The following is a 27,509-nucleotide window of genomic DNA, read 5'->3' on the forward strand; positions in this document are numbered from 1 at the left end:
GTTTTGTATAGTTGCCACCATATTTTATATACAAATTGGTACAGGTTTTTTCCATGACATAGTATGACCATTTTCCTACTAAAAACTCCCTATGTTTTGCAGCCATTAAAATCATTCCATACTATGAGTGTACATGGCAATCTTTTCCTTAACACTGGATAAAAAATAATACTGTGATGAATCTGAGGGAAATATTCTTGTCACACTCTAGACTTAATTTCCTCATATTAACAATGAATGTAGCTAGTGCATGGGGATGACCCACAGAGATGTTATGGGGAGGGCGGTGGGAGGGGGGTTCATGTTTGGGAACACATGTAAGAATTAAAGATTTTAAAATTTAAAAATAAATAAATAAATAAATTAAAAAAAACAATGAATGTATAGAATGGATGCTGATTTGAGATCAGTATTACTATTATATTGAGTAAATAGTGTGTAGTGTAATTCTAAGTTCTCAGCTTTTTAAAACTTTAAAAATCACAAATGGAATTAAACTGTACCTTGTTAATGTTAATCACTCAGTTATATCTGACTCTTTGTGACTCTATGTGACACCATAGCCTGCCAGGGTCCTCTGTCCATGAAATTCTCCAGGCAAGAATACTGGAGTGGGGGTAGCCATTCCCTTTCCCTGGGGATCTTCTCAATTCAGGGATCAAACCCAGGTCTCTTGTATTGCAGGCAGATTCTTTATCATCTGAGGCAACAAGGGAAGCTCAAAACTATACCTTAGTGATTCAATGGAACAGTAACCCACTCAAACTAACTTAAGACCACAGGAATCACAAAGACGTGAAGTAAATAAATGGCTGTGCCTGATGAGCACTTTAACGATTGCAGACAGCTTCTCTTTCTCAGCGGTTACCTTTCCTTTTTTTTCAGTGTGATTTGCTTTATTCACTATGAAGATTGTCCTTCTCTGCTCACACATGACATTCACCTCCAGATTCATTGACCTTAAAATCCCAGAGGTCATCATCCTCTAAATGACCTCAACTCTTAATTCCCAGGAGAGCTGTCTCTCCACCCTTTTCAAAATTCCATTTTAGTTTGTATAGGCCTTCTACTGAGCTAAAAGAGGGTGAGCTGGCCCTTCAGGAGATGTGAAAAGAATTAGAAACAAGAGTCAGAATAAGCTTTTTCCTACTCAGCCTATCCTGCACTCAATAATAGCTGTCTGCTAATGAAGCCAAAACAAGGACACTTCACAGTGTCAAAAACAAACAACCCACCCTCGCAAATAACCAAAACATCAGAAACTGGTTCAACGTGAAGAACGTGCTTCTGTACACGCAGAAAAATGTATCTCTTTGGCAATGGGAATGGATAAATCAAGGCCATATATTAATAGGTAATAAATACAGTTATGACATATTGGGGTGAGGACAGAAAACAAGTTTTATTAGTCAAATTGTTATCATCTTAGAATAAAAAATCTATGCTTTGTGAGTTAATTTCTAAAGTTTTGTTATTATTTCCCCTTGATTTTCTAAATTCTTTTGTGTCAACCTTGGATCAACAAAACAAGTAATATTTAGGCCAGAACTTAGAAAATGGCCGAGGGTAGGTAGGGTAATAGCAACATCAGAAGCTGGGAAACATGGGCTAAAATCTGATTGGAGAGACTCCTAGAGATAAGGGGCTTCCCCAGGTGGACCCAGTAGTAGAGAACCTGCCTGCCACTGCAGGAAACATAAGAGATGTGGGTTCATTCTCCACGTTGGAAAGATCCCCTGGAGGAGGGAATGGGAACCCACTCCAGTATTCTTGCCTGGGAAATCCCATGGACAGAGGAGCATGGTGGGCTACGGTCCATAGGATCATGAAGAGTTGGACATGACTGAGCACCATCATAAACATCTCAAACAGCTGTGGCTGCGATCTCTTTCTGGCCAGGATTTTCTATTATAATCTCTTCTTACATACGTATTTTTTACAAAAGAGCTTGTCTTAAAAACACACAACCCTCTTGAGTGGGAGGTAAGACAATGGGAGGTATACCAAACAGTTGCTGTGGGTAACCGCTCCATCTTTGAGGAAACATTAGGCTGAACAATAACTGAGTAGCCCCTCACCACTTTCAGAGATTAATGGACAGACAACTTAAAGTTTTGCTAAGATTTCAGCTGCACCTAAGTCTACTTCTTCACAGGTGGCCTCTTACTCCTCTATCAAGCTAAAATCAAACTTGAATTTTTATAGTTCAGGGGTACTTAGATTTGGATCAAACTCTTTTAAGCTTCTCATATACAACACATGATCCTCCTGTGAGGAATGAGTCAGGTCTGATGACAAAGCTTGAAGTGATGGTTAATCCTGAATCCATATCATTCACAGGCAGTAACAATGCTTGGGATCTAGGTTTGGTTATTCCTTAAATAAATTAAGCTCAAGTGGGAAAACATGAAGTTTTTGAACTGCTTTCCATTCTCTCGGGTCAAATAAAAAGGTGTCAGGCATTAGCAACACAACTAATAGATAAAAGTTCAAACTCTCAAAGCCAACTCATTGTTTACTCAGTGGGGCAATGTCTACTTAGTCTTTTGAGCCAAACAAGAATTTTGTCTATTGAAGACCTTGATTTGATAGTCTTTTCTATTTTGTATTTCTAAGGTTTATTTTTTAAAGTGATTGGATGCTATGAGCCATTATACTAATCAATGCTCATTTTACATTTTAATCATTGGACAAAAAAGAACAGATTTGGACTCTATTTTGAAAGCCAGTTCAAACCAAAAAAACCACGGACACTTGTAATTTTTTTTCATATGAGGCACTTATTCTCTAGCCATTGATAAGAATCTAAAAATCTGCTCTGTGGCATTTCAGTTATTACATGGTATGACTTTGTACTGAAGTTGAAAAATATTTTTTAAGAAAATTCAATACTGTAATTATGTACCTATGTCTTATCATGTAAAACTTGTCCTGGCATTTCTAAGCATCTGAGACTAGTAAAACACTCCTTTTTAAACAAAAATAATTGTTCTTTTTAAATTCTCATATAAATAACATGACATTATAGTACAAAAGCAAATCAACATCTGTAATACTGAATGAGAGACTATAATATATACAGCAGAAACCAACACAACATTGTAAAGAAATTATCCTCTCCAAAAAATAAATTTTTAAAGAAGATTATGTCACAGTGTATTTGGGTAATTGTGCTTTATAGTCATTGTTTTTCAAAACTCCCTATATAGGTTGAAAAAAACCACAACTGCTATTTGATAAATACATTTATTAACATTATACATTTTTTGTACATACTTTAATATATGTATGCATTAAAATATTTTTTAAATGACTATGATCTGATAGTAGTAGAGACTGATTTTACTTGAAAATATTAACTTCATAATATCAAATGCACCATCCTTAACTATATAATTTGTTTGCAAAAGGCTTGCTGAAGTATAAACAAAAATAAAGAAACAGTTTTTCATACCTTACACACTTTATAAAAAGTTGCTAGCTAGCAGGAAGACAATTGACTTATTTTACAATGAAAATTTACTTTGATCTTTTGAAGGCTAGTACTACGTAGGACATTTTCCAGAAGACCAGAGATACTTCAGATAAAAAGAAATGTATAAAACTATCTGAAAGGTTTTCTAAAAAGAACATATTATAAAGTTTTGTAGATAATCATTCTTTAAGAAGACTTTTCATATCAATTTCTTTTATTCAAACAGACTGAGATGACTCAGGTATTTTAGAATATTTTAGAAACACTTCCTCAAAAATTTCCGAGACAGCCTTCAGGTATTCCCTCAAAACCAGTGTTGCTTAAATGAAGCAAATCTTATGAGAAGTTACCACCAACCACAAGATTTTGGGAACATGAACTATATTTTACTCTTTACCTTACCCCCAGTGCTTAGAAGTAGGCTCTCCTTGACAAATGCTCACCAAACTCAACTGCTGAAAAGATCACTACAACTTACTAATAAATAAACAGTCCTTTGGAGGACTGTGGGAAACCAAAACAGTTCCAGTTTATACAAGTATTCACAAACACATGAAAATGTTCTAGTTTAATCTAAATGTCCCAGCCCTTATGAGTGCTACAGGAAGAAGCAATTAAAAGGGAAAAATTCCTGAATAATTAATAAAATATGAGTAGTTTTTAAAACTAATAGAACCTGAGAATTTTAAGAGGCAAGCTAAATATTAGCTACACTCAATCATTATATAGTATATAGCAACTTAGCAGTGAGTAGTACCACATAATTGTTTTATACAGGTCCCATATTCAGTCAGGCCTGCTTTTAAAATTAAGTCGCAAAAGAAAGCACATGTTCAATCTGTTATTAAATTAAAACCATTAATCTGGATTATACATTTGAGGTCTATTAATTTAACAAAAATAGCCAAAAGTTGGTATTTGAAGAAAAGGCTTTCAGTTTAGCCTGTGAACAGTGAAAGTTAAAACAAAAAAAAAAGCATGTAATAAAACACTTTTCCATAAATCTCAAGCAGGTCTACCTATGTCTTAAAAGTCAAATTACTTTAAACTTTATACTAAATTAGCTTGGCCTGTTTTTTCTTTCAAATGAGTCAGGTTTTAGTGTACTTAAAGGAAATTAAGCATACTGAAAAGACAACGGCTTCAAAGAATACATAACCGAGCGGAGGAACAACATACAATCACTGAATCTAAGAGACAGTCAAGTGTCATTATTCAAACTAATTCTGGGAGAAAAAGTTAGTTGCCCCCTTTCTCAAAAACAAGACACTAAATTATATTTTGAAAAGGTCTTATTCATGTGTCAACCACCTAAAAATACTCATCATTTACATATATAGAGTATATGTATATACATATATATATAATCCTTTTTATCTATAAGTGACACTATTCTCCTGTAATTGAGTGGTTTTCCATTTATCTTCCAAATAATCTTTGGAGATTTAATCTAAAATGTGAGGCCCAATCAACCAAATGACAATTTAAACTAAGTATAAACATTTATGAAAATTTAGCACATTACAAACATGCCACTGAAGTATTAGGATAAAGAAAGACCTTAGTTTCAAAAGGAAAAACTACCGTTACAAAGAAGTGAGTTTCCCTGGTGACCCCAATGGTAAAGAATCTGCCTGCAGTGCAGGAGACCTGGGTTTGATCCCTGGCTTGGGAAGATCCCCTGGAGAAGGGAATGCAACCCACGGCAGTATTCTTGCCTGGGAAATCCTATGGACAGAGGAGCCTGGTGGGCTACAGTCCATGTGTCACAAAGAGTCTGTCACGACTGAGCAACTAATACTTTCACAAAGGAAGCGGTCTCCCAAATTCTAATTGCATAGTGAAGATTAGCTACAGTTGTTCCTCTGGACGGGAGATTTTGACTCAGCATTTATTTACGTATTTATTTACACACTTTAATGTAATATGGCTCAGTTAACTCACTAGTAAGTAAAAATGAAGAGGGGATTTTAAAAGTCTGAATTATAAAGAATAAAGTCTGAATTATACTAAATAACTTAACATAAAACGTCAAAGCGAGATCTAGGGGGAAATGGAATTCTCCAGGCAAAAGTACTGGAGTGGGTAGCCATTCCCTTCTCCAGGGGATCTTCCGGATCCAGGGATCTACTCTTAATTTTTAAAAATCAGACAAAGAATGTCAAGGAGGATCAAGTTCTAAAAGCAGATACAAAGAGTTAAGAAGAGTGGCTTGCACAGGAGACAGCCTTAAAGCTGGATACTACAAGAAAGCAAACTTCCAAAGAGCCGGAACCCCCAGTGAGGACAAGCTGCTGACACATTACGGGCACTGCTGCCTAAATCCCTTTCTCAGTGTTTTCAATTCAGAGGCTTGAAGTCTTCTTCTAGGAGAAGATCTGGTTATATGATGTAAGTCAAAGAGAACCAGTTTTTATGTTAAACAGGATGGACTGGCAAACTATTTTACAAAGGGGCAGACAGTAAATATTTTAGGTGTTGTGGGTCACACAATTTGCTCTCTGATGCTGTTTCTTCCTGCGCCCTTTAAAAAAAAGAACAGCTCATTTTCAGCATGCTAGCCATAAACAATCAGGTTGCTTGCCAAATCAGGCCAGTCTGCAGACGGCAGATACAGAAGAAAGCAATTCTCAAACATTAACTCTCCTCTCAAATTTCCCTCTCTTTCAACTTTAAGTAACTTCAGATAGAAGAGGAAATAGAGGTTTAAAAGACTATAAGGATAAGGGATCAAATCTAACTTTCCAAATGAGAAGCCAAAGTCTCAAAGCATACAAGCTAACTTGCTTACAGCTGAGACCACATGCTCACTTTGCTCTCTTTCCCTCTTCCATTTTTGGAATGCTGATGGCTCAAATTTGAGGACTCCCTTTAAAATAAAGACTCCTGGACCTTTACTATACTCACAGCTTAATGTATTTGTTTTACTGGATACTTTTCACATTCTTCTCTCATGATAAAGAAAAGTCACACCAGGACAAACTAATACTTTTTAGCTTATACTCGGCTTAAGGGGGCTTAGAATTCTGTCCCTTAAATTTAATAAACTACCGAGTTTACTCAGGCAGGACAGGCTAGCTTCTGAGGAGAAGCCTGAATAGGGCTGCTAGGGAGAGGGGACCAGTTCCATGACATTAGCATTCAAGATAAGCAGACATCACTCCTCTCACCATATTCCTCTAGGACACGTGGGGCCACCAAGCAAAAACCTTGCAGGAAGAGTCTAATCCTATCCATCTACCATTTTCCCTGTTATAATAATATGGAATGAGAAACAGCACTTCATTGCCACTTCTCAGAGTAGCTTATATACAAAAAAATTTTCATTTTCTTTCAAATGGTAACTTAAGCTCATTCTTTGTAGGTGAGTTTCTAGTTGTTTCCCACAGCATTTCTGATTAAAAGCCTACTTTTATTATCAATGAAAAGAGTCTCTAGACCAAAACAGATACAGTCAGATATTCCAAATGAATCTTCCCTAAATTTAGAACAGGAATTTTTAAACAACTTTATAGGACAGTGTTACCAACCAATACCAAAAATATCTTTCATGTGCCCATTATGAATGTAAGGCCTGAAATCTCTTGGATCTTTTAAAATACACTCACACAACATATGGCTTTATAAAATATTATCACCGATAAACCATGTGTCATCCAGGTTGTTTATGAAATGCCAGCTCTGAAAGGTCACAATTTCATCAGATACAGATTTGCGAAATTTTCACTGTAGATATGAGGTAATATGTTTTTTCCACATCGTGTCCTCACTTTTCAGGTAAGAGGAATTTGACTCCTTTAAGACTGAAAAACAAGCCATGCCTTCCTCACTCATTAAAAAAGATTACAGGAAAAAAAAAATCACCACTTCTTCTGAATGATCTGTAAGTAGCTCCTAAACCCTCCTTTTATTCTACTGTATTTAAAACTGTTCTTCTTGAAGTTTTGATTTGAAGTCCTCTCTGATTCTTTCCAGCAACTCTGGTTTAAAAATAACATCCAGTGCAGTCATTGCCAGAGCTTTGGCTGTTCTTAAAGTGTAGAACTGAGCTTCTTGTGATCCTAAAGAGGAGAGAAGTTAAATAAAGGTAAGCAGCAGCATATGTGTTACAACTAATTTATTCATTTTCAGGTTAGCTCTAAATATCTAAATTGCCTCTCCAACTGACCACCACAATATAGTATTTTCTGAGGTGTTCAGTAAAGAAGTGATAATGAGCTAAACTAAGCAGTCAGAAAGGCAGCTACTACTACAAAAAGAGCTCATGTCAAAACATCAACACTTACCTGCAGCTTCAGTATATTGTTCTGTATGATTCAAGGCATTAGACCCAATGTAAAAATATGGATGAATCCCAGGAACCACAAAAGAAACATTTCCAAAATCGGTAGATCCTTGGAAAGGTAAGACAAATCATGAATTTTTAATTGCTAGTCCAATGGAGTACCTGTACCTTAATCTCTATACACCTGGCATGATTTACAAATCCTTTCCTTCCAGAAATGCTCTACTCTTTTGGTTTCCATGACTCCACTATCTACTGACTGTCTGGCTTTCTCTATGACTCCCTCTCCAGTCACTTCTGTTGCCTGTTTCCTGAGCACTGGTATCCCTAGGGCTTCATCTCTGGGTTACTCCTTCCTCTGTGTCGTCAGGCAACCTCCTCAACATTGAAACCTATGTCTTCAATCACCTCTCATGTGTTGACAACCCCTAAGTCTCGACCTAGACAACTTTTGGAATAGGCTACTAGACAGCTTTCCTGAGAAGTCCTGTGAACACCTCAAATTTAACAAATGCATAATTTATACCAACCTACCCTACTTCAGCCTGCTCTTTCCCTTGAACTCTTATCTCGTTGAATGACATCAACATCCTGTTTTTATCTCTAAGTCCCCCTGAGTCTACATCATCAACATCTACTGTATTTTAGGAGATACATTTTAACATGTAAACATGTTAACAATAATGCTCTTTAAAGGAATTAAAAAAAAACTAAAATGACCTGATATACTTATGAGTGTTTAAATTCTAATAGTTGTTTGTTATTTCTCAGACACTGAAAATGTCCCCATATAACCCAGTCCTTAAATTTTGATTTCCCCTTTAAGTAGCTTACTTAAATATTATAACTACGAAAATTTAAACACTAGGAACACTTAGAATATAAAGCCAAGAGTAGGTTGGCTGTTTCTAAAAGCAAATCTGACATTCTACATTCACTGAAGAGTTCTTTAATGTCTTTCTCCTAACCATTAAGTTTGTAAAAAAGTGTCATTAAAAAGCATAAGCAATACTTCCCCCAACCTCCAAAGTTGTTAAGCAAAACCATTTAACCTTGGATGGTACTTCCCTTCCTCAAACAGCATGGTATGTTTGAAAGAACTTAATTACCTGAAGGGCCATTGAACATAGCATCTTCTGAAATGAAGTCTATTCCCAGCTTTTTTCCATTTTCAACATAAGTTTTCCACAGACTCTTATTGGGAAGAACATTGTAATAATCATGTGCTCCACCATTAATTTCCACCTAATAAAAATTATAACACAAATTTAAAATTCAGAAATTTGAATTCACAATCTAATTTTCAAACCAGCACTGGTTCTCTAACAGAAAGAAGTTTTAAAAGGAGGCGCCTCCCCTTCATGATATAAACTCTCTCAAATGTTTACTTAAAAAAAAATACATTTTTCTCTAAAGAGAGTTCCTAGGACCCTATCTCCTTTATGCTTTACATGCACCAAAGCACACAAGGTCCCCTAGTTCTACCAACCAGTAAGCCTCAGTTTCAGTCCCCTAAGCCAGGAGTGGGGGTAGCCAGGAATCTCCACTTTAACCAGCACCCCCAAGTAATTCTCAGGCAGGGGTCCCAAAGCCACATAAGAAACACTGCTCTAGGCTACAGCCCTTAAAAGACAAAGCAAGATTTACTAATTTTCAGCCTGGAAAATCCCATGGACAGAGGAGCCTGGTAGGCTGCAGTCCATGGGGTTGCTAAGAGTCAGACACAACTGAGCGACTTCACTTTCACTTTTTACTTTCCTGCATTGGAGAAGGAAATGGCAAGCCACTCCAGTGTTCTTGCCTGGAGAGTCCCAGGGACGGCGGAGCCTGGTGGGCTGCTGTCTATGGTGTCACACAAAGTCGGGCACGACTGAAGTGACTTAGCAGCAGCAGTAGTATACAAACTGACACTGACACCACTACCTGGCCTGAAAGGTATAAAGTACTTTAAGAGAAAGACAGAGGATTCGCAGTGCAGAGGGGTTGACTACAGTCCTCTTTTATTAATTTCAGTGCATTAAGATAGAGAAGCAGTTTACATGTGCCCAGTTAAGAGGATTTACAGATTTAGATTTTATTAAATAAAAAACGGGCAATATTCCCACAAACTAAAGATAATTCCAATAACATTAGCAAAAACCAATTATAAAATGGCAGAGATAATAATTATTCTACTCTTAGCAACATCTAAGTTAGAAACAATGAAAATCTAAACATACTAAGTTGCACAGTTGTGTCTGACTCTTTGCGACTCCAAGGAATTCTCCAGGCCAGAATGCTGGAGTTGGTAGCTGTTCCCTTCTCCAGGGGATCTTCCCAACCCAGGGATTGAACCCAGGTTTCCCTTATTGCAGATGGATTCTTTATGAGCTGAGCTACCAGGGAAGCCCAACAGATACTATAAGTCAGCCAAAACATAAAAATTATTAAAAGACTATTTAAATATAAGAGGAGATAAGCAATCTATCTGATATTTAAAGTAATAATCATAAACTCAAAGAACTCAGGAGAAGAATGGATGAACAGAATGAGAAGTTTTAAACGAAGAGTTGGAAAATATAAAAAAGAACTACACAGAGCTAAAGAATACAGTAACTGAAATAAATACACTAGAAGAAATCAACAGTAGGTTAAATGATAACAGAGTAACGGATGAGCAAAGTGGAAGACAAAGTAGTGATAATCACTCAAGCTGAAAAGAAAAAAGAAAAATGAATTTTTAAAAATGAAGACAGTTTAAGAACCCTTTGGGACAACAACAAGAGTATTAACATTTGTATTATAGGGATCCCAAAAGGAGAAGAGAGAGAAAGGAGCAGAGAACACACTTGAAGACGTAATAGCTAAAAACTCCCCTAATCTGGGAAAGTAAACAGACATCTAGTCCAGGAAACACAGAGAATACCAAACAGGATCAACCCGAAAAGGACCATGCTGTCATTAAACAGCAAAAATTAAAGATGAAGACAGAATGTTAAAAAGCAAAAGAGAAAAGCAACAAGTTACCTACAAGGGAATTCCCATAAGGCTATCAGCTGACTTTTCAGCAGAAAGTCTGCAGGCCGGAGGGAGTGGCACAATATACTTTACGTGATGGGAGGGAAAGCCTACAACCAAGAATACTCTCCTGACCAAGCTTCCCTTCAGATTTGAAGCAGAGATCCAAAGTTTCACAGACAAGCAAAAGCTAAGAGTTCAGTATCACAAAGCCCCAACTTTCTAAGAAATGTCTGAAGGACTGTTTAAGCAAAAAAAAAAAAAAGGCCATGACTAAAAATATGAAAATTACAAAAGGAAAAATCTCACTGCCAAAGGTCAATACATGGTAAAAGTAGTAGATCACCACTTTAAAGCTAGTAGGAAGGTTAAAAGACAAAAGCAGCAAAATCATCTGTAACTATAATAAGGAGTTCAGGGACACACAAAAGAAAAGGGTGTAAAATATGATATCAAAAGCAGTAACCGTGACAAGAGGAATAAAAACAAAAGATCGGTCTGGCTGATTTTGCCGTAAAGTTGCCTTCATAGCAACTATATAGAGCAATTCTAAAAGCATAACTGCCAATAAGGAAAAATATAACTTGCAGAAAAGCAGGGATTCTAGCTCAGCAATACCAGTTATTCTAAGTCCTGTGTGATAAGACAACTGTGGTCTTCCCTATGCGAATACCAAGTAAAATAAATAAGAATGAAAGACTTTCAAATCAACTGATTTTAGCATATTCAAGACACTGCCAAATGAAAGAAAGGCAAAATTAGGTTCTAATGTAACTTAATATAAACAGTCCCAGCCCACATATATACTTCTGATTATAACTTAGATTAACTCTTAAAAGTTCTTACTGTGCACCCAGTAGCCAAAGCTGCAGCTCTGAAGCAATCTTCTCCCTTTTTGGTCAAAACTGGAAGTTCTTTCATTGAGGGTGCACGGAAGTAATAGATTAACTCAGAATAAGAGGGAATGATATTGGGTTTTACACCACCATTTTTTATTATACCTATAAAAAGAACCAAATTACTGGAATTGAACTTGGAGCCTGGAGACCATTCCTTTAGTTTAAATACAGTCATAAATCTTTTTCAGCCAAAACATATATACAGAAAAATAGTTTAAACTTATTATCTTCACATATACACCAATCAAGATTTTGATGTTATACAAGTTTCTATGCATAGTGTGATACTTATTGGCTAATAGGAAAAATAAAATAACTGTCTATATGTACTTTAGCCTGAGGAATTTACATGATGTTAAGAAATTATGATTCTTGACTAAAAAGAAACTGTCAGAAATTTTTTCAAGTATTGTTAGCCTTCTGAAAGAGACTTTGATTTCAGTGGGCTTTCTTACAGTTGTATATTTTGCTAAACTTTTGACATAAGGAAAAACCCCAACAGTATGAGGTTCTATAATTACCCTCATATCTTAGGAATCCTGCTTTAAATGGCATTTGGCTCTGGGGAAATATTTGAGAATATTTTTACGTCAATAAGAAACCAATACAAATCAAAGATCACAAAGTATACTCTCAACTGTCAAAACAAATGCATTTATTTGGAACTACACTGAGAAGGAAGATGTATCCATTCAAAATAATAACTAAAATAAATAAGCAAAGCCTAATATTTTATGACCTGCTTTTTTTAAAAAGTATTTTTACATATTCATGTTTGGTCCTTTCAAAGAAACTAAAGTAGAAAATTGGTAAAAGTGCAATTACGAATTAATTTGAGAGTACAGCAAAATCGGGTAAAGAAGAGATTCGAAGTATAATAATTTCCCAAAGCATAAGGGAATAAACTAGAAAATAAATCTGCAACTTCAAGACAGTACTTTATTACTGTATTTACATTAAGGTGCTACACATAATTTTAAATTAAGCATAATACTTTTACTTAGGATTAACAGCACTTGAATATATAAAACCAGTAACCACCAATTTTTTTTAAATGAGAAAACAATGAAATTTTGTTATCAAGAAACAGGATAACTGGGAAATCAAGTTCTAACTTGCAAATACCAACAGAAATAACATATATCCCTACATAAAAACATCAGTTCTAACACTCAAAATGACCATTCTATTTACGCACAAATAATCTTAATCACATGTAAACAAACATCTACTATCCTGCCCCAGGAATTTCTGAAAATGTTAAAAATTTTTTTGAATATTCACAGAGTACATAAAATGTTCCCAATTTTTTTTTTACATTTAAAAAAATTTATGTGTTTATTTTAAACCCCAATTTTTTCATCAAATAGTCTATAAAAGAATTGCATTGCACTCAAATATATTAAGCACCATCTATTACTCAAAGTATCTGACATTTGTACCATGAACTCTCCAGGTTGGTTTCAGTTGCTGTCTTAACACAGACAGATTGTTGTAAGCGAGGACAGCAGCATCTAACGCATTCAGCCCTTCCCAGGGATAAGCAGCAGCATGAGACGCTTTACCATAGTACTTCACAGTCACACTAGGAAATAAAACATCATTAGGAATTACTTTTTTCAATATCACTAAACAAAGAAAATCCAATTATTATTAAAAATTAATTCACACTGCTGGAATTTTTATTTGCAAATTATTTATAGCAATAATATATCAATTTACGTATCTTAGTTCTAATTTATATGTTTAATATAGGAATTAACACAAAGAAGGCAGTCCAAAAAAGAATTTTGCTCAAACTCCTCTTCAAATTAAATCTGTACACCATTAAATTTAAATAAATAATCCAATACTGTATTAAGTGCTGGTATTGCAAAAACAGATGGCTCCTGTCTTCTACACTGTATTGTGACAGTTCTGTATCAAAGGTCTGCAGAAACTCAGATAATTCTGTCTTAGGGGTGGAGAAAGGTCAAGGAAAAACAAAAAGGAGGTCACTTTGTGTGTGTGTGTGTGTTTTTTTATTTTTACTTTTTTTTTTTTGCAGAGCCACACAGCTTATGGATTTTTAGCTCTCTGAGTAGGGATCAAATTCTGTGCCCTTAGCAGTGAGTGCACAGAGTTCTAACCAGTGGACTGCCAGAGAATTCCCAGGATGTAATATTTGAAATGCGTTAAGAAAACCTCTAAAAATCAGATTAAACTCACAGTTAAAAAATACTCTTGCTTTAAGTCAGCTGTTCCTGTTCAATACTTTATTAATGTTCCAGAATACCCATATCACTAATGCCTTAAAATTTTATACACTGTTTTCTCACTTTCAAATAGTTCTCATGCTAGTCTAACTACTCAGATACAATAAAAAACAAATTTCAAGGGATTAGATCTGATAGACAGAGGGCCTGAAGAACTATGGATGGAGGTTTGTGACACTGTATAGGAGGCAGGGATCAAGACCATTCCCAAGGAAAAGAAATGCAAAAAGGCAAAACGGTCCTCTGAGGAGACCTTACAAATAGCTGTGAATAGAAGAGAAGCAAAAGGCAAAGGAGAAAAGGAAAGGTAAACCCATTTGAATGCAGAGTTCCAAAGAATAGCAAGGAGAGATAAGAAAGCCTTCCTCAGTGATCAATGCAAAGAAACAGAGGAAAACAACAGAATGGGAAAGTCTAGAGATTTCTTCAAGAAAATCAGAGATACCAAGGGAACATTTCATGCAAAGATGGGCACAATAAAGGACAGAAATGGTATGGACCTACCAGAAGCAGAAGATAATAAAAAGAGGTGGCAAGAATACACAGAAGAACTATACAAAAAAGACCTTCACGACCCAGATAATCACAATGGTGTGATCACCAACCTAGAGCCAGATATCCTGGAATGTGAAGTCAAGTGGGCCTTAGGAAGCATCACTATGAACAAAGCTAGTGGAGATGATGGAATTCCAATTGAGCTATGATGCTGTGAAAGTGCTGCACTCAATATGCCAGCAAATTTGGAAAACTCAGCAGTGGCCACAGGACTGGAAAGGGTCAGTTTTCATTCCAATCCCAAACAAAGGCAATGCCAAAGAATGCTCAAACTACTGCACAATTGCACTCATCTCACACGCTGGTAAAGTAATGCTCAAAATTCTCCAAGCCAGGCTTCCGTGAACCGTGAACTTCCAGATGTGCAAGCTGGTTTTAGAAAAAGGCAGAGGAACCAGAGATCAAATTGCCAACATCCGCTGGATCATCGACAAAGCAAGAGAGTTTCAGAAAAACATCTATTTTTGCTTTATCGACTATGCCAAAGCCTTTGACTGTGTGAATCACAATAAACTGTGGAAAAGTCTGAAAGAGATGAGAATATCAGACCACCTGACCTGCCTCTTGAGAAATTTGTATGCAGGTCAGGAAGCAACAGTTAGAACTGGACATGGAACAACAGACTGGTTCCAAATCGAGAAAGGAGTACATAAAGGCTGTATATTGTCACCCTGCTTATTTAACTTATATGCAGAGTACATCATGAGAAATGCTGGGCTGGAGGAAGCACAAGCTGGAATCAAGATTGCTGGAAGAAATATCAATAACCTCAGATATGCAGATGATATCATCCTTCTGGCAGAAAGTGAAGAACTAAAGAGCCTCTTGATGAAAGTGAAAGAAGAGAGTGAAAAAGTTGGCTTAAAGCTCAACATTCAGAAAACGAAGATCATGGCATCTGGTCCCATCACTTCATAGGAAATAGATGGGGAAACGGTGGAAACAGTGACAGACTTTATTTTTTTGGACTCCAAAATCACTGCAGATGGTGACTGCAGCCATGAAATTAAAAGACGCTTACTCCTTGGAAGGAAAGTTATGACCAACCTAGACAGCATATTAAAAAGCAGAGACACTGCTTTGCCAACAAATGTCCATCTAGTCAAAGCTATAGTTTTTCCAGTAGTCATGTGTGGATGTGAGAGCTGAACTATAAAGAAAGCTGAGCGCCAAAGAATTGATGCATTTGAACTGTGGTGTTGGAGAAGACTCTTGAAGAGTCCCTTGGACTGCAAGGAGATCCAACCAGTCCATTCTAAAGGAGATCAGTCCTGAATATTCATTGGAAGGACTGATGCTGAAGCTGAAACTCCAATACTTTGGCCACCTGATGCAAAGCACTGACTCATTGGAAAAGACCCTGATGCTGGGAAAGATTGAAGGCAGGAGGAGAAGGGGACGACAGAGGATGAGACGGCCAGATGGCATCATTGACTCAATGGACATGAGTTTGAGTAAACTCCGGAAGTTGGTGATGGACAGGAAGGCCTGGCATGCTGCAGTCCATGGGGTCGCAAAGAGTTGGACACGACTGAGCGACTGAACTTAACCGAAGGTTTAGAGAAAGGATTGCATATTAAATAGTTATTTACAAAGATGACTTGCTCAGATAATACTTTTTAAGCCTGAATAATAGGACCCATGTGTAAATTAATAAAAAGTCACTTAGATTTTTTTTTTAATGAGTAGATTCAGGAGGCTCATGACTATTCTTTACTGATTCCAAACATTCAATTAACAAAACAAAAACAAGTAAAAGCATTCAAGTAAAATACATTTTAAAAATTTTAGGATACTTGTTTTTTCCTCAATATATATCTTATCACCATCACCCATAAACTGGAATTTTAACAAAACTGGTGATAAATATTATAAAATGGAAAAGGATGTCCTTTATGAAAAAGATTCTAGCACTATTTTTTTCTAGGATTCAAATCTATGTACAATGAAAGCACTAAACTACAGGAAAAGAAATGCTAATACTTGTTTTATATTAGCATTAGTATTTTAGGCTTAAAAACATATTTAAAAAGTGATATGGAATGATATTCAAGACATTGTTTAATTTAAAAAGCAAGAGCAGGATCAACAATATATTTAGAAGAATCTTTTTTGGGGAAATCCTCCTTTAAAATTTAATTTATACATGTACCTATTTTATGGCTATAACTATACCCTAAAAGTTCTAGAAGAAAAAAAAAAGTTCTAGATGAATATATATCTCTAGAAAAGGACTGGATGTGGGGAAGGTGAGTAATCGGGACACAGTGCTTTATTTATTGTTATAGATTTTTAGCATAAATAGAGTAATTTAAAAAAATTTTTGTTCTTGTTCTCTTTCCACCTTAAAAGATGGCCAATGAAAATTTAACAAGTCAGATACTAAGAAAAGGCCTGAGGCCAAAAGGGCTGACTTCAGGATCAACGCCAATAAACCTACCTAACCCTAAATCCTAGAAGGCTAATGGACTGGGAAGCCTGCCTGCAGTCACTGGCCCCTTCTAGCCAGAGGTATTGGCAGAGATCTCTAATCTCTAAGGTTTTCCAGAGGTGTACTACTACACATCATCCTTGAAACCAAAGATGAAAGATTCTTCCTCCTGTCACAACACCAATTCCTGGTGATAAGGCCAAAGACACCAGGACAGTTAAAATACTCACCCTCTGAAAACAGGGGGTGCAGAGAGAGGTAGGATAACTGAACTATCCTTAGCACTGAACTATCACTAGCCCTGCTGGGTTGGATCCTCTATTACTCTCTAGCTACTGCAGAAAATGTAGGGTTTTCCTGAAGCACCTGAGCAGTGGCTCCTTGGAACCAGACTACTGACTGGACCATTAACTACTATGGTTGAAACTTCTGATGTAAAAATTTAAACCACTTCAATGATGTACTCAGATATCAAAATAAATGAATAATAAGTTTCTTTCAACTTGATTACTCACTCATGTTCAGCAACATCAGGTAGATAAGCAGCATTCTCTTGAGATGGATGGGCCATAAAAACAACATCAAGATTTTTGAAAGCCCCGGCTTCAATTAAATCAATTTTGCCACCACCATCTTCCTCTGCAGGGGTTCCCAGCACAATTACCTAGAAAGAAATACCTGTGTCAGAGGGACAAAAATTCCTAGTAGGAAATGTCAGTCAGATTTCCTTGCATATATATTCACAATCTACATCAAACTATGAAGAGAGATTTTGTTCTCTGACTCTTAAATTATGCAATGGGCATAAATCTATGGTGCTAAATTAATCACAAACTTGCGGTTGACATCATTATACCAATTTATTGCAAAGTATGTACTAAAACCTCTACAGGAAATTTTCCCAATCCTCTAACGCAATTTTATATAACTAATGTCAAAGATGAAAAAAGATAAGTACTATATACTAAGTCCCTCAAAATTATTTAGGAGTTATTTCTTAAAGCTTTTATTTGATTATCTTTTAGTATATGTATATAATGATTCATAATCACTTTATTGTAAGGAACTTTCTAGTTACTTACTAGTTATCCTCACAACAACCCTGTGAGGTAGGTAAGAGATCCATGTCATCATTTTAAGGTGGTTTTGAGGCAGCGAGTGAAGGGTCTTGCCCCAGGTCACAGAGCAAGTCTTAAGGCAGAGCTGGGATAGATATCCTGACCTTCAGGCCTGAACTTTGTTTCTTTACTAAACTACCTCTTTAAAAGGTCTTAACACATTAATCCTTTATGAAAAGTATTAAATAAATCTTAATACCACAGTTAGAAACGGCCAACTGTTACACAAACTTACTAATTCGATTCCACCAGCTCAACCAGGCAGATTTATTGGTCACCAAACACCTAATTAAACAAAAGAGAACTTTACAGAATAAACATTTTACTTTGATATTTAAACTTTAACTTCTTCAAACAATTTTTAAAAGTAAAGACAAATTATCTATAAACAACTAATACACTTTCAAGGTCACGTATAAGAACACAATGAAACAAGTTGGAAAAAGTCTTGGCTTGCAAAGAGAATCAACATAAACTCCATTTTCAGGTAAGACAGATAACCTTCTAAATCTGAGTATTATGGTTCAAAATCAGAAGTGTGTATATTTCCAGGCATTCAAACTCTTATATTAAGCTGCTTTTTACTCTTTAACATTTGGCTCAAGAAATCTGATGACTTTTCAGGTTAAATCTTGCTGACTTCTCTGAACCTTTCATAAACCTGGTTAAAGCTAAACCTCTCCAGTGCTTCATGCAACAGCAAAGGATACCTCCTCCCCCAAACAAAACAAAATCCTAGCTGGATGAAAAACAAAGGCCCAGTCAGAGGCAGAAAAGAGAAGGCAGCTAAACAGAAAAAGCCACAAAAGATGGAACTGTTAGAATAAAAGAGAGAGGTTACTGACGCTGGAAAAAATGGGCTAAAGAATATGAAATGTAACACTAGTCTTCCCCTTAACCGAAATGGTGCTGACTGAATCTTAGCTCACAGAATGAAGAATATACAATCTGGAAAAACAGAGTAACACAAGATTAAACTTGCCCTATGGCTAACATAAGCAACATTCCCTGTTTAATTTCTAGTTAATTTCTTAAAATCGCTAAATAAACTTTAAGACTTAAGGATCAACTCATCTATATTCTTAATGGTCACTCTCCTCCCATTTTCTGTATACTTCTAGAGGTTTTGTAGTTCTAATGGCTGAACATTTCTTATCCAAACTCCAATGATTCTAATCACAACAGCTTCTAGAACTGCCACAAACAAAAAAAAAGTTTGGAGTCTAACAAGGAGGGTCTGCAGGTCTCCCTGCAATAACTACTTCCTTCTAGAGATTGCACAAGCTTGTCAGCCAATTGCGATTGCCCGTTACCAAAAATAAGCCATCACGAAAACCAGGCTTGGTTCTAAGGTTCTTTCCTGAGGGAGAAAGTCGACTCAATTGTTTACAACTATACAGGAGAGACTTCCCTGGCTCAGACGGTAAAAGCATCTGCCTACAATGTGGGAGACCTGGGTACGATCCCTGGGTAGGGAAGATCCCCTGGAGAAGGAAATGGCAATCCACTCCAGTACTCTTGTCTGGAAAATCCCATGGACGGAGAAGCCTGGTAGGCTACAGTCCGTGGGGTCACGAAGAGTCGGACACGACTGAGTGACTTCACTTCACATACAGGAGAGAAAAAGTAAAAATCTGTAAAATGTCGCTAGGTCGGCAACTCATGAACTACTGATTTTGATCCAGGGATTCTGCCCACTATAGCAAAGGCCAGGACATCGAGCGCTGTCTCTTACACCTGCCCCGGGGTGGGAAGGGACTGATGCGCAAGGGAAGCGCCAGCTGCCGCCCTTTTCCGGTCGGTCCCAGACTGGGCAGGCAAAGAGAGCCCCACTCCCGGGTCCCACCTCACCTTCACCGGCAGAGGCAGTCCGGCGAGGCTCTCCAGGGCCCCCTTCAAGCCCAGGGCGGCCGCCGCCCCGACCTCGGCGATCAGGTTGTGGCCGCAGGCGTGCCCGATGCCGGGCAACGCGTCGTACTCGCATAGAAAGCCCAGGTGCAGCGGGCGCGGCGCCGCCCAGCCCCTCGGCGACCCCCACTCGGCGCGGAAGGCCGTGGCCAGCTGGTAGTGCGGCTGCACGGTCCACGACCCGGCCGGGGTCTCGCTCTGGAAGAAGCGCGTCAGCACTCCGTGGGCGTGATGCTCCTCGTAGGCCAGCTCGGGCTCGCTCCAGATGGAGCGGCTCAGGGCCCCCAGGCGCTCGGCCGCCGCGTCGATGCACTCCGCTGCGCGCAGCTTCAGCAGCTCCAGATCGGAGACGCTGGCGCAGGCACCCCCTTCCACCGGCCGCTCCTCTCCGGGTCTCATCGTGCCCACAGCCTGTGACCCGTCAGCAGTTCTCTCCGTGGAACGCTGGCCGCTCCCGGCGGCCCACCGAGCCTGCGTACACGCCCGGCGTCCGTGGAGGTCGTCGCCACTGCTCCCGGGAGACCCGCCCCCGAGTCCCCCCGACCCCGCCTCCAGAGCCTCGCCCGAAACGTGCTCCGCCCCTTCTGCAGCCCGTAGGTGCTCCGCCCCCCAGTCCGGGCGGGGGTCGCTGGGGAAAACCCGGTTCCGGCGACTCCTTCGCTCTTCTCAGCTCTCGTGGCTGTCCTGACAACTGATACATGCTTTAAGGGTATTATTCCTTGCCCGTCGTTGCTTCTGTCCCGCAGTAGCAGAATGGGGACGGTTTCATTGGCTAATACGTATCAGAGGCAGACCCAGGGAACGTTTGTTGTTGCTTATAGTCGATAAGTCGTGTCCGACTCTGCGACCCAGTCGACTGTAGCCCGCCAGGCTCCTCCGGGCAAGAATACTGGAGTGGGTTGCCATTTCCTTCTCCAGGGGCTCTTCCCAACTCAGGGATTGAAACACAACCCCCCTCCCCCCCACCTCAGCCCCACCATTGCTGCAGCGCAGGTGGATTCTTTATCGCTGAGCCAACCAGGGGAGTCAAGTGGAACATAGTCTCCCTGAAAAACCAGCTCTCTCTAAAATAGGAATAAGCCCCTCTGTTTCTAGAATAGTAATACAAATTTATACAAGGTTTTTAGTTCATAAAATTGGGTGCCGATATAAATGGTGTGCAAAGAACACCGGTCTATAGACTACGAACTTCCCTTTGCGGTTTGCCCTCATTTTCTTCTCCTTGAGGTTACTGTGTAATAGAAAGGCTGAAACTACTGTATACAGCTTTCTCATTAGAATCAGAACTCACTAATGACCGGAACAGCGTCTGGAATGCAGTAAGCACTATGTATGTATTCCCTTTATAGTCTATTTGAGTAGAATAGAATTAGAATTAAGAATTTAAAATGAGGTTTTGTGGGGTTTTTTTTAAGTGCAAAACAAAGTTAATTAAAAGATATATGGTTATATATACTCATTCTACTTTGTTGATTTGACTGTTTTTTTAATAGTAACAGCTTTGAGAGAGAGAGCATATTTTCTGTTTTCGTTTACAATTTTGAGGCTGAACTCAAGTAACATGAGGTGTGCAGTTGGTGTCCACGTTATAACTCGGTTTTAGATTACCCAATGAAGAAATTCAAGATGCTGCAGAGTGAAGCACAAAGTCTGAAAAACTGTTGTTGATGATATAACTATTAATAGCACGGTAGAGATTTATAATCTAAGGTGTTCCACATAGTAAAAGCTTCCATCAGCATCTCATACCCTATCACCTCTATCCTTCATTTGTCACAATTAGGTTAAATCAGACAGAATATATTCATATAATAAGACAAATATATTTTAAAAATATTTTTTGGTATGAATCATTTTTAAAGCCTTCATTGAATTGCTACAGTATTGCTTCTGTTTTATGTGGGATGTTAGCTTCCCAACCAGGGATTGAACCCACACCCCCTTCATTGCAAGGGGAAGTCTCAACCACTGGACCACCAGGGGAGTCCCAAAAATGTATTTTTTTTGAAAATACATTTCTGGTCTAAAGAAAGCTAATATACATGAAGACTATCTACTGCTGCTTTTAATTACTACACATATTAACATACTAGAGTATGTTAAAATACTAGAGTAATGTCACATTCTAGATCAGAAAATACTGTCATTCTCAGTCTAACCAAAACTCAGCCCTAGAAACAACAAATGTGGAATTAAATTCCTGGGCCCTCTTGTCTGTGCTTAATAAATTTACCAAGATACACTCCTGCAATAATCTCCTTTGAGTCTATGTGATTCAGTATTACTGTGCTCAGCTGGCTAAAAAACTGGCCTTGTTTGAGTGAAAGCAATAGGTGACATTTGTAGAGCACTTCCTCTGTAACAGGAGCTAAGTGCTTTACAAGTATTAATTCATTTAATTCTCGTAACAACCGATGAGGTTGTTAATGAGATTGTTTATCTTTACAGGTGCATTGTATGAGATTTCACTGCTAGTAAGTAGTGGATCTTTTAGATATGTATAGATAAGTATAGAACAGAAGCCAGTCTGGCTCCAGGGGCCTACTTTCAGCCACTGTGCTCTATTGCTTATCCAGATTCTTAAATTCATCTATAGCTTGTCAGTTGACACCGGAACCCATAACAGTTACTCATTTTGAATAAATTTACTGCAGCAACCCTGCCTGGTGACATCAGTAGCACTCATGTTTGCTTGCTTTTATAGGCAGCTATAAACAACAACAGAAAAGGGGCACATAGAAATGCTATATAGAAGCTGCTATTTACATGACTTGTGAATTAACAAAGCTGTCACTTGAGGTAGAGAAAAGTAGATTCATTTCAAGCTTTGTTTTGTGTGTATGCACATGCGTGCATTCATGTGTTGGTTTTCCATTGTTGGCAGCCTGTATTTCTTACTTATTGTATTCTTAATTTATTTAATAAATTGTAATAATTTGTTGAATATATATCTTCCCCTCCAGTCTTTAAACTTCTTTTGCCTTCCCACTGTGTTTCTAACATGGTACGGTGGTGATACAACCTTTCCTTGTCAGTAAATGTTTGTTGGTTGATTTTTCTTCTTGAATCTAGTAGGCTAATGGAGTAATGGTAGCAATTAACCACTCAGCTATGATAAATACCTACAGATACTGTGTGTGTCAATGTGATTCTTCTCCCCAGACTTCTCAGTCTTTTGCCTGTGGGAGTTGAGAAGCAGGAAGAATGGCTTCTGGAAGCTGATGGAGTTGGACATATGCCTTCTTGAATCAAGTCAGCTCAGTAGTTCTCACTATCACAGTCATTTATATGCATAATATTCATACAGCTGTGTATGTGCTGCCACTAAGAAGCCTGTAATTCTTTTTCCCAGAAATATTTTTTTCAAATGTAGAGTACTTCCCTTCCTCTACCAGGTGCTATATCTGCAAAAATAATACAGTACCCAGAATTTAGTACTAAAGTGTTCATTTTGACCTTTGTTTTGGGGATGGGTGGGTAGAAAGTGTTCTCATTAAAGGATTGGTTTTAAAATCCAAGGTACTTCTCTGTCTGCTCAGGAAATGAGCCTCCATGACACCTGATTCCATATCTTTTAGAAGAGGAAATTCATTACAAATGAGTGCTTTGGTGGGAAGAGTAGATCAAGTATTTCCTTTACCCTGGGAAAGCAACATTGTCCATGACTGAAACACTAGCCAAATTGTATATGACTAGCCCACTCCAGTACTCTTGCCTGGAAAATCCCATGGATGGAGAAGCCTGGTAGCCTGCAGTCCATGGGGTCTCTAGGAGCCGGACACAACTCAGCGGACTTCACTCTCACTTTTCACTTTCATGCGTTGGAGAAGGAAATGGCAACCCACTCCAGTGTTCTTGCCTGGAGAATCCCAGGGACGGCGGAGCCTGGTGGGCTGCCGTCTCCAGGGTTGCACAGAGTCGGGCACGACTGAAGCAACTTAGCAGCAGCAGCAGCAGCAGACTGGATAGCATTCTGGACTTCAGATTTAGAACTCTTTCTGGCAAGACAGCAGACTTGGATAAGGTTGATATTCTTATGATTATAACAAAATAAGATAGTAAAATAAAACCCTCAGCATAGACTTGCAAAGCATGACCTAAATGGGAAGAAAAAAAATGTGTTGAGAACCCAGAAAAAGAAATAGAGTGAAAAATTAGATAGCACATTAAGAAACCACTTCTGGGCTAAGATGTTGGGAAAGCTGGCTATAAGGCTGAGTAACCAGAGAATTGATGCTTTCAAACTGTGGTGCTGGAGAAGACCCTTGAGAGTCCCTTGGACAGCAAGGTGATTAAACGAGTCAATACTAAAAGAAATCAATCCTGAATATCCATTGGAAGGACTGGTGCGGAAGCCGAAGCGCCAATCCTTTGGCTACCTGATGTGAAGAGTCGACTCATTGGAAAAGACCCTGATGCTGGAAAAGTTTGAGGGCTGGAGAAGAGGGCGACAGAGGATGAGATGGTTGGATGGCGTCACTGACTCAATGGACATGAGTTTGAGCAAGTTCCAGGAGTTGGTGATGGGCAGGGAAGCCTGGCGTGCTGCAGTCCATGGGGTCTCGAAGAGTCAGACACGACTGAACAACTGAACAACAACAACAACAATAAGTGAACCAAGAGAGCGGGTTAGCAGAAAGATGAGTTTTGATTAAGGGTGAAGGGACATAGCAGAGCTGTATACACTTTTTTTGGTAAACATTTATCTATTTTATATATTATTTGGCCACACTGGGTCTTAGTTACGGTATGTGGGATCTAGTTCCCTGACCAGGGATGAAACCCGGCCCCCCTATACTGAGAGCATGGAGTCTCAGTCACTGGACCACCAGAGAAATCCTACACTGTTAAGGAGACGGTGGGTAACTATCAAATGTTACTAAACAGGAGAGAAATAAAATTTTTGTTCTGGAAGAAAAATTGATGATGATGTGGAGGATAAATGGAAACAGAGACTTTGGGCTGAGACAAGCTAAAAACTTCCTGCAAAGTCCCTGGACTCTAAAAACATTCTACAGACAGAAGTGGCCAGACTTGATGCCTGTTTGAAAGGCATCCTTTTGCAGGGAAGAGAAATGAGCAAGGGAGGCGAGATGACTGAGGTTTCTAGTGGGAATGGCTAGGTGGATGGTAAAGTCATTCAACAGATAGGGACAGTGAGAACGTGAGGGGCCAGTGGATGGATGTGTGTCAGGGGACGTGGATGCCGCCATACTAGAGCCTAGCAGTGGCTGGAAGGAAAGAGGAGGAGCTAAGGAAACTGCATATCCATGTATCTACTATGCATATTGGGTTATACCCAGAGGAGAATTAAACCATCCAGGGAGTGAGTGAGTAAGCAGGAAAAATGTTAAACTGAGGAAGAAACTCTGGAAAATAAAAAGAAAGGGAATGAGCAAAGATGTCTGGCAGGATCTTGCTTCTGTTGGGTAAGGTTCTAGTACAACTTGTTTTCAAGTTCTGTATAGATTTCTTCAAATGACCCATGAGGTAAAGGCAGCTATTTTAAAGCCTGGAATGTCCTGGTACTAAGTTACTTGAGGCTCCCTTTGACTTCCCTCCCTCTTGGCAGTGAGATTAGCTGCTTTGCTGACCATAACCGTTCCTGGAAATGAGGACAGTGAGCTTCTCTCAGAGGAAAGGTGTCTTTACTGCCTGATTCCCTAGGGCTGGGGGGCTACAAAACTGTGAGGACACAGCCCAGCTTGTGCTGTGAGAGCATTTCTCCCCTAAGGTTGTGGTTCAGGAAAATGGAGACAACTTTTATGGCTCCCCTACCCTTGTTGATACAACATTTAGAACTTGGACGCAATGCAGTACTAGAAAGTCCTTTAAGAGAGGACATCTCTTCAAGGTCTCTCAAGCAATGTGTACAACTTGACCATGTACGTATCATGTTAACAATTACCTTTACTAAGGATTCACTTCTCAAACTTCTCAGTCATTTTGGTGTTACTTGTTTATTTATTTTTGGCCGCTGTGTGAAGCATGTGGGATCTTAGTTCCCTGGCTAGGGAAGTGCAGATTCATAGCCTCTGGACCACCAGGAAAGTCCTGGTGCTACTTATTTTGAGTTACTAGTTACATGAATGGTCATGGGATGCTTAAAATACTCAAGAAGATTTATAAAGGATGTGATCATGAAGAGCCATTCAGTTCAGTTCAGTTCAGTCGCTCAGTTGTGTCTCTTTGCGACCCCATGAATTGCAGCATGCCAGGCCTCCCTGTCCATCACCATCTCCTGGAGTTCACTCAGACTCTCGTCCATTGAGTCGATGATGCCATCCAGCCATCTCATCCTCTGTTGTCCCCTTCTCCTCCTGCCCCCAATCCCTCCCAGCATCAGAGTCTTTTCCAATGAGTCAACTCTTCACATGAGGTGGCCAAAGTACTGGAGTTTCAGCTTTAGCATCATTCCTTCCAAAGAACACCCAGGACTGATCTCCTTTAGAATGGACTGGTTGGATCTCCTGAAGAGCCATTAGTGACTTTTAAAATGTGTGGGCTAAAACTTAATAAATAAACATCTAGGAATTAAAGGTATCATGGAACATGAAACAGGAAGCAAATGAGAAATATCCAATAAAACTGATTAGGAAAAATGCAGTTACAGTGTTCTCTAAGGTCTTCTGCATAAAGTGCTCCCTATTCTGTTTTGCTTTCGGAGAAGACAATAGCACCCCACTCCAGTACTTTTGCCTGGAAAACCCCATGGACGGAGGAGCCTGGTAGGCTGCAGTCCATGGGGTCGCTAAGAGCCAGACATGACTAAGAGACTTCACTTTCACTTTTCACTTTGATGCATTGGAGAAGGAAATGGCAACCCACTCCAATGTTCTTGCCTGGAGAATCCCAGAGATGGGGGAGCCTGGTGGGCTGCCATCTACGGGGTCACACAGAGTTGGACACGACTGAAGCAACTTAGCAGCAGCAGCAGCATTCTGTTTTGCTACAAAGTGTAAGACCAAAGTAAAGAAAGAAGAGACACTGGTGAAACTTCTGGCTGACCAAAAAAGACAGAAAAGCCAAGTTAAGTCTTTTTACTGGTTAACATCTGAAATATTTTGTTTGTTAATATGAAACAAATAAGCTTCTGGTACTTGGTTAAATTGAAACTGGAGCCAAGCTAGAAGGCTCAGTGCCTGAAGAGAAGTGGTCAAAGGGTACAGAGTTTCAGTTATGCAAGATGAAAAATTCCTAGAGATCTATTGGACAGTGTAGTGCCTGTGTTGACAATTAAGACTTGATTTCCCTGGTGTTCCAGTGATTAAGAACCTGCCTTCCAATGCAGGTGATATGGGTTTGATCCCTGGTCAGGGAACTAAGAGCCCACATGCCAGGGCAACTAAGCTGACGCATCACAACTAGAGAGCCTGTGCACCACAACAAAGACCCCTCTTAGCCAAAAAAATTTTTTTAAGAATTGGTTAAGAGAGTAGATGTTATATTAAGTGTCCTTATCACAAAAAATAATAATAATGAAGGCAGGAGGAAGCTTTTGGAGGTGATGGATATGTTTATGGCATAGATTGTGGTGATGGTTTCACTGATATGTTCTTATATCCAAGATCATCAAGGTGCATACA

At 38.9% G+C, this 27,509-nt stretch overlaps 1 protein-coding gene across 1 annotated transcript; it reads right to left on the reverse strand.

Annotated features, from left to right (window-relative positions):
* Positions 1-3,292: 3,292 nt before the first annotated feature.
* Positions 3,293-20,376, reverse strand: PM20D2 (peptidase M20 domain containing 2). The gene is made up of 7 exons (XM_052645680.1): positions 19,867-20,376; positions 17,413-17,561; positions 13,099-13,241; positions 11,604-11,758; positions 8,870-9,005; positions 7,762-7,869; positions 3,293-7,536 (listed from the first exon to the last, which is right to left on the reverse strand). The coding sequence occupies exons 1-7, from the start codon at positions 20,320-20,322 to the stop codon at positions 7,397-7,399; spliced, it is 1,287 nt and encodes a 428-aa protein (XP_052501640.1). The 5' UTR covers positions 20,323-20,376; the 3' UTR covers positions 3,293-7,396.
* Between the last annotated feature and the right edge of the window lie 7,133 nt (positions 20,377-27,509).

Source organism: Budorcas taxicolor, chromosome 9, assembly GCF_023091745.1.
Source record: "Budorcas taxicolor isolate Tak-1 chromosome 9, Takin1.1, whole genome shotgun sequence".
NCBI lineage: Eukaryota > Metazoa > Chordata > Mammalia > Artiodactyla > Bovidae > Budorcas > Budorcas taxicolor.

Coding starts and splice junctions, on each gene's coding strand:
- PM20D2 (XM_052645680.1), bottom strand. CDS start 20,322: ATGAGACCCGGAGAGGAGCGGCCGGTGGAAGGGGGTGCCTGCGCCAGC. Junction 17,562..19,866: donor GACTGCCTCTGCCGGTGAAG/GTGAGGTGGGAC, acceptor ATTTCTTTCTAG/GTAATTGTGCTGGGAACCCC. Junction 7,537..7,761: donor ACAATATACTGAAGCTGCAG/GTAAGTGTTGAT, acceptor TCTCCTCTTTAG/GATCACAAGAAGCTCAGTTC.